This window comes from Pholis gunnellus (genome assembly GCF_910591455.1).
Source record: "Pholis gunnellus genome assembly, chromosome: 11".
In the NCBI taxonomy this organism is placed as follows: domain Eukaryota; kingdom Metazoa; phylum Chordata; class Actinopteri; order Perciformes; family Pholidae; genus Pholis; species Pholis gunnellus.
In genome coordinates, this window is record NC_136538.1 from 6,647,594 (window position 1) to 6,659,220 (window position 11,627).

At 46.0% G+C, this 11,627-nt stretch overlaps 1 protein-coding gene across 1 annotated transcript in view; it reads right to left on the reverse strand.

Annotated features, from left to right (window-relative positions):
* Positions 1 to 11,431, reverse strand: part of cpeb3 (cytoplasmic polyadenylation element binding protein 3) — a gene marked incomplete at its 5' end in the record, with an annotated part of 33,526 nt that extends 22,095 nt beyond the window's left edge. The window contains 4 exon segments of the mRNA XM_079168831.1: positions 3,405 to 3,489; positions 8,570 to 9,504; positions 11,294 to 11,375; positions 11,378 to 11,431. Of these exon segments, the coding sequence (XP_079024957.1) occupies positions 3,405 to 3,489; positions 8,570 to 9,504; positions 11,294 to 11,375; positions 11,378 to 11,431 (1,156 nt within the window).
* Positions 11,432 to 11,627: the final 196 nt, after the last annotated feature.

Sequence of the window (11,627 nt, forward strand, 5' to 3'; positions counted from 1 at the left end):
TTCATTAATTTATCAAAAAGGAATCTAGATTGATAAATAGCACCACATCTAAGAGGAGGATTTGCATTTAGGTTGACGGAGTTCTAAAAGCTGCACTCACAAACAAACAATGAAAATCGTAACTGACGCATGTGTAAGATCATGTGAGTCAGACCAGCTGAGTCAATGTGTGTGTATGTGTGTGTGTGTGTGTGTGTGTGTGTGTGTGTGTGTGTGTGTGTGTGTTCAGAGAGAGACTTTGTGGGTGGGGTAGGATCTTCTATAAGGACTTAAGGGACTTATTAACACTTTTGAGCATCTCAAATGGTTAGTGACACCATTGAGGTTGTGTGTGTGTGTGTGCGTGTGTGTGTGTGTGTGTGTGGGGAGTGGCAGACACAGTATCATGGGCGAAAGAGTGTGTGAGGGGAGACTGCTTAGCATGGAATGTCACAGTTGATTTGCATGTCAGAAACAATTTGGATGTGGGTCTCCTGAGTGTGAGCGTGTGTGTGTGTGTGTGTGTGTGTGTGTGTGTGTGTGTGCGTGACCATATTGCCGGCAGCAGCAATGGTGGTTGTCAAACTGCTAGTGTTTTTCCAGGCCAAGGGGAGAATCTCTGGTGTGTGTTTTTGTGTGTTTGTGTGGGGGTGCCTAGCTCTCCACACGTGAGCTCAGCTGACCCAGTTCAGGAACTACATGCAGACTAGTGTGTGTGTGTGCATGTGTGTGTGTGTGTGTTGCCACAGAAAGGGCCCGTTTGTTCAGATGTCAACGCAGCCCCTCACCCAGGAGTCAAGAGCTTTTAGAAAGTTTGAGAGGATCGCCAGAATAAAGTGTCTCTCTCACCGACAACACACACACACCCACACACACACACCCTTTGAAGCTGACTCTTCTCCAAACAAGTGCTAAGAAAAGAAACGGGTTGAATCGAGACAGCCTCGCCCTCGGTCCCTGTCTTGACAGAGAGCGAGAGCGAGAGCGAGAGCGAGAGCGAGAGAGAGAGAGAGAGAGAGAGAGAGAGAGAGAGAGAGAGAGAGAGAGAGAGAGGAAGGGAGGGGTGTGGGTGGGGTCACCTCACGCTCTCTCACCCCAACTATTAACATTTGCATCACAGTACAAGTGCTTCTCTTTCTTTAAAAAAACGCACACACACACACACACACACACACACACACACACACACGCGCGGAAAAACAACTATTCCAGTCACAATGAGGAGTATGCGAGAAATGTCTGTGATGGGATGGATGTGGGTGGGACCCATTCAGTTGGGAATGCAAAACTGGGCCTACTGGGTAAATTAGTTTTGACTGGTGGCTCTCAGCTGGTGAGCAGCATCCTCAACGTGGGATACCACACTTACAATGCTTTTCTCTTGATATCGTCTCGTCTAAGTCAGTTCCAATTAGGAATCACTGTCATAGATCTGGGTATTTTAAAGTTTGCACCCAACAACAAATGGGAGCTTAGAGCCGAAATCAGTTATATTTACGATTTCAAATATCCATATTATGTCATCTCACTTGTCTTGTCGGACATGTTGATCAGGTGTGTTACTCACACTGGAAACTGATCTTAGCCATTAGACTTACAATTGAGGCTGGGTATTACCAGTACCCTTCAAGCGATGCCGATACCAATCGAGTACTTCATTTGATACCTTGAAGTACCTTGAGTATTGGCACTGGGTTCATTTTGGTCGATACCTTAAATTGATTGACAACAAGAAATCAGTCAATGTCAGGCTGATTGAATCGTATGAAACTAAATGGCTATTCCATAGGTTTAACAGGTTAACCTGAAACCCCGCCCCTTCCTTTGCAACCTGACCAAACCCAACTGGTACTGCCAAATATTACAATGTACCAAAATTGTCATTTTAGCCACAACTCTTCAATAACCAACGTCAAATGTTGTCAACACATTTGCTATGCTCCCTGTTTCCACTGGGCATCACAACAAATGACACACATGGATGTAGACTATTGGTACAGTCAGAGAAAGAAATAGAGGACTTTCTTAACAGATGACTTCTGAAAATGACCGAACTCAACCTGATCCGAAGTTTTACACAACAACAGGACCCAGGCCTTTAGGGGTCGGGCAGCAAAACTCTTCCCCTCAGTACAGAGTTTGTCATAAAAGTTATCATCTAAATAGACCTCCCGAGTTGAAAAAAAAGCACCAGCAGCTATGCTTCTTGCAGTAGATCACACAGCAGCACCGGCCGGAGAGGCCTCTCAGACAGTGAGTAGGTACGCCTGGCAGGGCCTCACTGCTCTGCGGTTGGCACGGTAGCTCGCTGCAGCCCAATGCTGTCTACGCGATGGCGAGAGGGGTAAACAAGCACAGAGAGATCCCACGTCCCTGTCGTTCTCCATATCTGCTCTGTCTCTGCTGTGCCTTGGATAAACAATCGCGGGGAGGGAAGCCCCGCAGGACATTACGACACCTTTCCAGTGAAGTTAGGTTGGGGCCAGGATAACCATTGCGCCGCAACAATGCTCACTCAGCACGAGATCGGGCAAACAAGACTCCACGCATGACAAAGCTACATACCCCTCCCACCAATCTTTCCATTGTTACGGTGGGAGGATGGGGGGGGGGGGCATGAAAACCCTACGCCCGACCTGACAGGGCCCCATCTGGGAGACTTGATCCAGAGTTTTTTTTACAATAGACACGTGACCTGTTCTACAAAAACATTGGCTTAGAAGGCCTGACATACATTGGATGGCCTTAAAAGGGCGTGAAGAGAGATTTCTGGACAGCGTTTTTATGATTTCATAAATTCTCTACACTTCCCAGGAGATAGGACAATGAAACGTGAACTCATTTTAGTATGAATCTGCATTTCACTGCGTCTGTGCGATTGGATCCCCAAGCTATGACTCGGTCATGGTCATGTCTAAGCACACACAAAAAGAATTTCTGAATTCTGCTTTCGGGTGATAACGTTATTTAGTGAAAAATGCAAACCACAAACAAGTCATGTGGCATTTTCACTCGATCCTCTGATTCCAATCGGCAGAGAGCTAACGGGCAAAGAAGAAGAAAAAGGCAAAATAAAAAGCAATTTGCAAATAAGACCACCTGGGTGCACGTTGCTGCACGTCTGCACCACACACACACACACACAAACACAGACACAAAAACAAACAATTATGCTCGATTTTGCAGGTAAGGCTCATAATGTTAATTATTCAACAGAACATGATGATCCGTTTCTGGATTGGTTCAGAGATTGGCTGATAGAGCGAAAGAAAAACAAATGTACCCAGAGATGACATATGCCCATGAAGCAAAAAAAAAAAAAATACTGTAAGCATGGACGTATAAATATTCCTAACCTGCAAAATGATTCCTCCATATAATATCAGCGATAGTCATTGGTGGGCCACCGGCAGGGTGTGGTTTACCTTTGTCATGGTCAGTCCTTATCATATCCATTAAGGAATTCTCCAAAGAGTGCAAGCTAAAAGCATCAAAGGGCCGATTCCGGTCCTGCAACACAGCAAAACAGGAAGAGGGTTAGGATTGGAGTCGCCACAGCACATCATAACACAGGGAAGGACGTACCCTTCCCACTACTAACAGTTATAAGGACAAGCATCATCAATATGAGCACGTTCTCTGGTATACAGCTTGAATACAATGAATGAATCTTTGCATGTGGAGTTAATATGCAATGTTGAATATGAGAAAACAAAAAAACAGTGCGAGACTAAATAAAATATGTCCCAAGTCCTCCCCAAAATCAATCTGAATCACCAACATAGTGGGGAACAATTTGAAAACCCCTGTATGAAGGACATGACCGTTACAAAAAACTGGCACATTTCGCCTTTACTGTTGAGATTCTGGCTGGTTGCTCACCTTGCTCAAGGGCAGATCCCGTGCATCAACTTGCATGTACCAACAGCTCCCCATGCTTAGCTAATCTAGACTAATATAAATGAAGGATCTGAGACGAGACTTTACAGGCAAAAGAAGGGAAAATAGGCGTCAGCCCTGGGGATGATGGTGAATATTGTGAGGGAGATATGAATCTTAACCTTGAGCCTTTTCATGTCGAGAAGTTAAAATGAAAGCACAAGATTAAGCCCAGAGGAGCCCCGTCTGTCAGGATCTGTATCATTTACAACAGATTTTTGTTAACAGAGGGGCAATTTAAACCTGAAACAGTTACTCCTCAGGCTTTCTCAAAATTTAAATCCTCCTCACTTTGCTCACTGCCCTGTTCAGTCAGTTTGATCAATCATTCAAATGAAAAAGATCCCACAAGAGCTGTAAAGATTAGTCAATCATTAGATTAATCGATCGATATCACATTTTGATAATCAATGGTTTAAAGTTCTCTGGTTTTAGCTATTCAAATGTAAAGATTTGGATATAATAGCAAGTTAACTATCTTTTGGGAGTTTTGGACCGTTGGTTGAACAAAACAAGCAATTTTAAAATGAAATCTTGGGCTCTGGGAACTTGAGATGGACAGCTTCCTTTATTTTCTGACATGTAGACCAAACGATTGATCAAGAAAATATCCTACATCAATAAAAGGTAGTAGAAACCCCCAAATCCAACAAAGACAACCTTCTCTACATGTCAAGTCCGCAGCAGGAACCACTTGAGATGCATTTCCTCTGGTCCTTTTACAAAACCTCTCCAAACTAATTCCCCCGATCCTCTTTGAGGTGCATTGGTCTAACTGCGTCCAGAACTGGACCGGTCAAATACTGCATCAAACACCTTAAGGTCTCAACATTGTTTGGCCGCCCCACCGCGTTGTGTATGCGTTTGTGAGAATGTCACGTGTGCCCAAAGGTAGAGCCTGAGAGTGCATCTGAAACGAAGCTGGAGGCTGTAGCCTTGGCAGCTGTGTCCTGTGTCCGGCTGCCCGGGGCCACATTGTTTGCACACCACAGCTATTGTTGCCCCGTTCGGCTGAGCATTCAAAAGCGTTATTCCCTCCACTCTGGGCCCCGACAGCGCCACGTAGATAAAAATCTGCCCACTTGGTACAAACGGTAAACACTTGAAACGCTGAGCTTTTAGTTCCCCCACCCCCCCCATCCCACACTCCACTTTGCCCTGACACATGTGGACGAGCACAGTGACGGGTGGGGGTGGGGGGGAAAGCTCAGTGTAGTCAAGTGACCTAAAGAGATCATATACACAAAAGGTCTCTAACAGTCTTTACTGTTTAAAAACCCAAAAGTATCTTGACTTCGCTGCAGCTCATCTTGCCTCGTGGCACAGGAACAGGATTGTTTACGGGGGGGGGGGGGGTCGTGATAAGAAACAGACTGAACACCTGTTGTTAATGAGTAAAGTCTGCTCAGTAAGGATAAGTTCAGGTCTGCCAGATGCAGAGGCAGTTGGTCTATTGCTTTTCTCCTTTTCGCAGCAGTCTATTATTTTCATGTTTAAACATCAAGGTGCAGTCAAAGTCACGTCCGATGATTGGGTTACAACACCCGCAAACCCGTCCAAGCTCCTGCCCTGTCAGTCTGCCTCCTGACCTCCAACTCCTTGATCTGATCTGATCTGATTACGATCGCAGAGGACCACACGGGTCCTTGCCGCGGAAAAAAGAAGAAGACATCATTCCATTCCGAGTCGGGGGGGGGGGTGGGGGGGAAGGGGCATCTCCCAAGCAACTCATGTGACTTTGTGTCTTGAGCGCTCACACTGACGCGTTAAGTTGAATTCCACACATTCCTCTTCCTGTAAAGCGGCCGCCAGCAGCAGGCGAGTGCGAGCACATGCCCTGTGTTTCACCTGGGGGGGGGGGGGGGGGCATCTAAAGAATACCCAGAGATGCACAGAGACAACGAGTACACCTGTCACTGGCCGGCCATGTGACAGCGTGTGCCCTGCTTGCTGCATGGCTCAGCAATTTGCTCTAGTTTCACTTCAGTGAACGGGACACTTGACATTTGGCACCCTGACCTTGCATCCTGGTGATAACTCCTCTCCAATTATGGGTGTAATTGCTAAACGGCTAAGTGTGAGTTACAGCCAGGAATTGCATCGCTGATGTACCCAGCCCTTGTCAAATGGTTATTATCCAATGCTTGCAGATATACAGATTGTATCAAGTGCTGATACAACTGGTGGTACAGGCTATGTATCTGATCTTAAAGGGGAGATCAGATTTACACATAAATGTTAAGTTAGCTCATCAAGGAAAGTACAGCCTGTTAAAAACAAAAGTTAAAGGAGACACATCATGCTCATTTTCAGGTTCATACTTGTATTTTAGGTTTCTACTAGAGCATGTTTACACGCTTTAATGTTCAAAAATCTCTTTATTTCTTTCACACTGTCCGTCTGAATATGCCTTTATTCCACACCCCCCCCACCCCCCGTCTGAAACGCTCCGTTTTAGCGCATTTCAATGGAATTGCGTTGCTAGGCAACAGCTTGAGTCCATGTCTACTTCCTGTCAGCCGATGCCACTCACATAATGCTGCTACCTGAAATAAACTAAGACACATTTAGAGTGTTTAAAACTGTGAAACTGTCTTTACATTGTTTAGTTGTGACATCACAACTGTACGGGAATTAACCATTAACCATTTCAGCTCTAATCGGCACATCTGTGAGTGAAGCACGGTAACATCTCGCTTCAACCCTAATGTTTCATCTGGAAACACCCGACCAACACCAGAGCAGATGACTGTACTTCATCCCTGCTTTTTTCCAGAGTTTCACTTCAGCAAACAGAAAACTCCATACAGCATGACATGTGGCCCCCTGACCTCGTCTCCCGGTGCTGTGAGCCGGCCGAGGCAACAGAAAATAGATGGAGGCACTCAGCAAACGTGTAATAAAGCCTCGGGAGACCCGAGTGACACACACAATCATTATCTCCTCAAAAGGCTATACGTTTCAGGCCAGTTGGAATTTCACACTGCGCCGGGCTGTGTTTCGTCTGCACATGTAGTCCTCTCTGCACAGGTTAACATTTCGGTTGGTGCTCTCTGTTCTCCCGAGTCTTTGCTTTGATCGGGTGAACAAGTGCTCCTTTTTAAGTAGGCCGGTGATTTGGGGGGGGGGGGGGGGGGGGGGTATTCAGCTGGCTTATTTTTCGTGTTGGCTTGTTTGTCAGGCAGCATGACTACACATACAGTATTGGGACTGTTCGTGTAGTCTACTCTGGAATCAGACATGTCAATGGAGGCCGGATGGCCGACGGAAATAAATTCAAACTGAACTCATTCTGTATGTAAATAATAGACAGGGCATCCTGGCCCTTTCCTATTTAAATGTGTGGACGTATTATGCTAAAGTGCTAATAAATGATGGTCCCGTCTTGTGATAGGACCCTACAGCCAAAAGCTGTGGTTTTTGTAATTGGTCTACTGGGAGGAACACGTAATTCTTTTTTCAAACTAGAGTTGTCTAACGGTAATGCGAGTTAGCTTTCTTTTTTTTAACATAAAAACAAACATTATGCTAATTCATTAACTATTAGCATGTTTTGTCCCTGAATAAAGTTAGCTTTCATAGTCTCACAGCAGAAACACAGACATATATTAATGTCAGTACTTGAATTATGTTTAATATTTGGTTGAAACTCATAACAAGAGCTTATTATTGGCTTCTTATGTCTATAAATGCAACCACCCCCCCCCCAAAAAAAAGAAAATTGGACACAAGGAATATATCAATATAATAATGTATAGGCGTCTTAAACTCATAATCAAACCCCGCCCATTATCCAATCACAAGCCAATAAAATGCACGTATGGGTGTTACTTCAGGTACAGTCCAAAATCTTGCTATTTTATAAAACACACATCACTGAAAACTAAAAATCCTTCCTGATCACCGGGCGAGCTGGTAATTTAGAAGGTTACGAGCAGCACCTGAATGCGCCACGCGTCCTTTAAACCCTCATGGGGTGAGCTGGCAGAGGGAATTTAACCGTTTAGTGCGATATGCTCGTGCTCAGCGACTATTTCTAGGACCGACTCGGTGCGTCTGCCTTTTCAAATGCGTAAAAATAGCAGAGATCGATGCGCGTTCCCTCAAGAACTCGCTGTCTCATTCGATTTTCTTTGACCTCCACCACACAATGTGTCAGAATACAAGCCGGGTGAAACATGTTGACTGCTACCAGCAGCTGAATGCAGAATTATCGAAATCAATTCAATGAGTGCCTCTGAAGTCGCGTTCTTATAAAAAGGCATAACCCTATAATAACTATGGAAAATGACAATGTGTATGACGCATGCGATAAAATGTTTTTTTTTTTGCTATTTTTTTATTTTTTGCTTTTTTTTGATTGCTATTTTCCCTGTTGATTATGACATAATAAGCTCAATCACTATGATATAGGGACCAATGAATCAGTGGTACTGGTGAGTTCAGGGTGACCTTAAGGATAGCCTACTTAGTTGTAGGCTTTTTTAAATTTTATTGTTTCCCAAGCATATCTGAATAACTGAATACAATATTGGAAACAAGCTATATTTTTGATGGGTCAAACTGACAACACGTCAAGGGGGTCAACATTTTTAAATGACAGGCTGAAAGCAATAGTTAGGCCTATAGGCCTGCTCTTAAGGCTATTTACCTGGAAAGGCAGTATGTTGTTGCTGTTGTCAGTCCTGAAGGCGCTGTCATCCATCCAGGGCTTGGGGCCGAGGGGACCAGGTCTTGGGAACTTGGGGGGAGCTATGACATTGCTGGTATAGGGCTTTTTCATCGGGGATATGGGGTTCATGGGTGACGCCACCCCGACGCCGACCCCGACGCCGACTCCGACCGCTCTGCGCGGGTCCCTGCCGGCCTGCAGCCCGCTCCAGGGGTTGGAGGCTGTGCTCCACGCGGCGTTCTGGTGATTATTCCAAGCGGACGACGAGGCAGAAGAAGAAGAAGACGACGACGACGAGGACGACCCCTTGCTGTTATTCATGATGGTCTGATAAGCGTTTCTCTGGGGAAAGGGCCCTTGGCTGGGGCTGACAGGGGACCTCCTCTGCTGGGGCTGCTGCTGCTGCTGCTGCTGCTGCTGCGCTTGCTGGGCTTGCTGTTGGGTCTGGGGAGCCAGACCAATCTGCGGGGAGAAATTACCCCCGAACACCGGGTTGACGTGGTGGGGGAAGTTCTGGAAAAGCATCGTCCCGTTCACCGAGGGTATTCCCTGGAAAAAGCTGTCGTCCACGGCGTTTGTGGTTCCCGTGGACCAAGTGCTCCCGAAAGAGGAGGAGGACGGCGAGGAAAGGGGGCCGCCGGTCTCCTGCGGCTGGTGGTGGTAGCTCAACCCAGGCAGGATCGGCGACTCCATCGGCACTTTGTCCTTGCTGCTGCCGCTGCTGCTGCTGCTGTTGTTCAGCGCTGAAGCCGCTTGGTTGCTCCCGGTCGACGGGCTCTCCGACTCCGATGAAGAAGAAGTGGGCTCCGAGGTCGGGGTGAAGGGAGGGGGGTCTACTTGCGTCGGATCTTGCTGATGGTGAGGCTGGGCTTTGTTTTTGTCCATCAGTAAATCATCCTGCATGGTTTGCTGAGCTGCAACGGGGGGGAAACAGAGACGAGGAGTATTATTATTATTATTATTATTGTTGTTGTTGTTGTTGTTGTTGTTGTTGTTGTTGTTGTTGTTGTTGTTGTTGTAATTTAGGAGCTCGCGCGCCGGGCTCTCCGGGCTGCTGTAGTATCTGATGAGCTGGGACAAGTCCGACAAGGATATGATGTTGGTGGGGGACCGGGCAACTGCGACGCGAGTGCGTGATCACCCATTTAGCCGAAAAGAAGAAGAAGAGGAAAACACACTTCCCAAGACTATACCAGAGGGATCCATCTATCCCACAAATTACACACTGAGCATATGGCTGCGGATATTCACCAGATTTCGCCACGTCTCGGTTTTTCCTTCCACGCAGGATCTCCGGAGCTGCAATGTGAAACTGATTCAGTGTGTGTGTGTGTGTGTGTGTGCGTGTTTTTGCCCTAGGACCTCCCCTATATTCATTTACATACGTCAGTAAATACAGCTGTCCTTCAACAAAGCTAAAAGACAGGTCTACCTTGACCCAGGCACTTTGACACACGCGACCACAGAGCTTTATTGTTTGTTTTTTCAAACGGAAATGACTTGCACCAAAAGGCACCTCTTTACGCAGTGGAAAGCGACGCGCCTGAAGCGCTTTATTTTACCGCAAAGACGTCTCATATGTACCGGCAAAAACCTTTCCCTTTATAATAAAGAATGTGTCAGTCACAGGCTGTAATAATTTAGCACGACAAGTAAAACGACAATAGCTTAATAAGTAGGATAATTCTGATTGGTCAATTGAGTAACACTCAATACAAAAGTCCATACAGGAATGATATGATTTATAGGCTAAGCTATTTTATTATAGCGCAAAGAGAGACTCTGCCCGAGGTCCGCATTGACACAGCCACGGGGTTGGCAATGCCACAAGACAAAAAAACATGTATAGGCTTCTTGCTTTTTAATAACTTAAAGGCTGAAAGCTCCATGTCCTCTATTCAAAGTTAGACACCAGGCTGTAGAACATTCCATGCAAAAAAATCCTCCTTTACTTTGCATTTGAGAGACAACGCCTTGCAAAAAAACACAACATTGCACACACCCTCGAGTACTATCAGGAGGGCAATTTTGCATTCAGAAAGCCTCAGTTTGCCACGTTATTAATGCCAACAGTGAGCAGGACAATCTAAAATGTAAATAGACAACAGTATGCTTGATCGTCTCGAGGTGAGCATTCTGTCAGCTTGACGCACACGCGAGGCACAACATCGTAGAACAGGACACAGTGTCAAATCATCCAACGTTAGAATTGTGCTGAATTAAAAACCCACAATAACACTCACACGGGCAGGAGGGCTAACACCCAACACCGAGGCCTGTCAGTGACACCAATGCAATAGTCTGTGGACTTTGAAAATAACACTTCGGATGACATGCCGTGTCGTTTTACAAGTTGGACTTTCAAGGTATAGTTAGTCGCAATAGCCAGCACCGTACACACCCCACCGGTTAACCCGTGTTTTCTCCTCCAAGAGCTGCGCTTCCAAGGTCATCAAAGCGGCATAATCGCCAGCCCACAGCGGCTCAATTCACCGGCCCCTTCACCGCAAACACTGCCAAAATCAAATGCCCATTCATTGCGCCGATCGGATCCGATACATGTCATGAAGCTGTCTTGCCTCAAAATCCCCCTTTAATCCATATGTGTCCCCTTCTACACAAACGACAAAAACATTTTAAAAAACGCATGCACACTCACACACAGCGTGGTCGCTTCACTGCCCTGTGGGCAATTTGAATTACCTTTATCGTTCACCTTTTTGGGACTCTGTAAATAAAGATATTTCTGTTTGCCTCGTCTGGGTTTAGATATGACAAACGAGCTACCCTTGTGCCGAGATAGTCAGCAGTTGCCTCAACAGCTGATTGACTGTGGCGCATGGATGATGCCGAGGGGACTGTAGGGAGTTGTAGTCCTCACTGTGCAGAGGCTGGTCAACACATATGTAGCCTATCTTCTGCGTTCTTCACTGCTGTGGCAACAGAAACAAAACAAAAAAGCATCAGTTTCAAAGCAGCTCGAGGCAACTCGTTGAAGCAGCAATAATACAAATAGTGACGAATGATAGTAACAGCG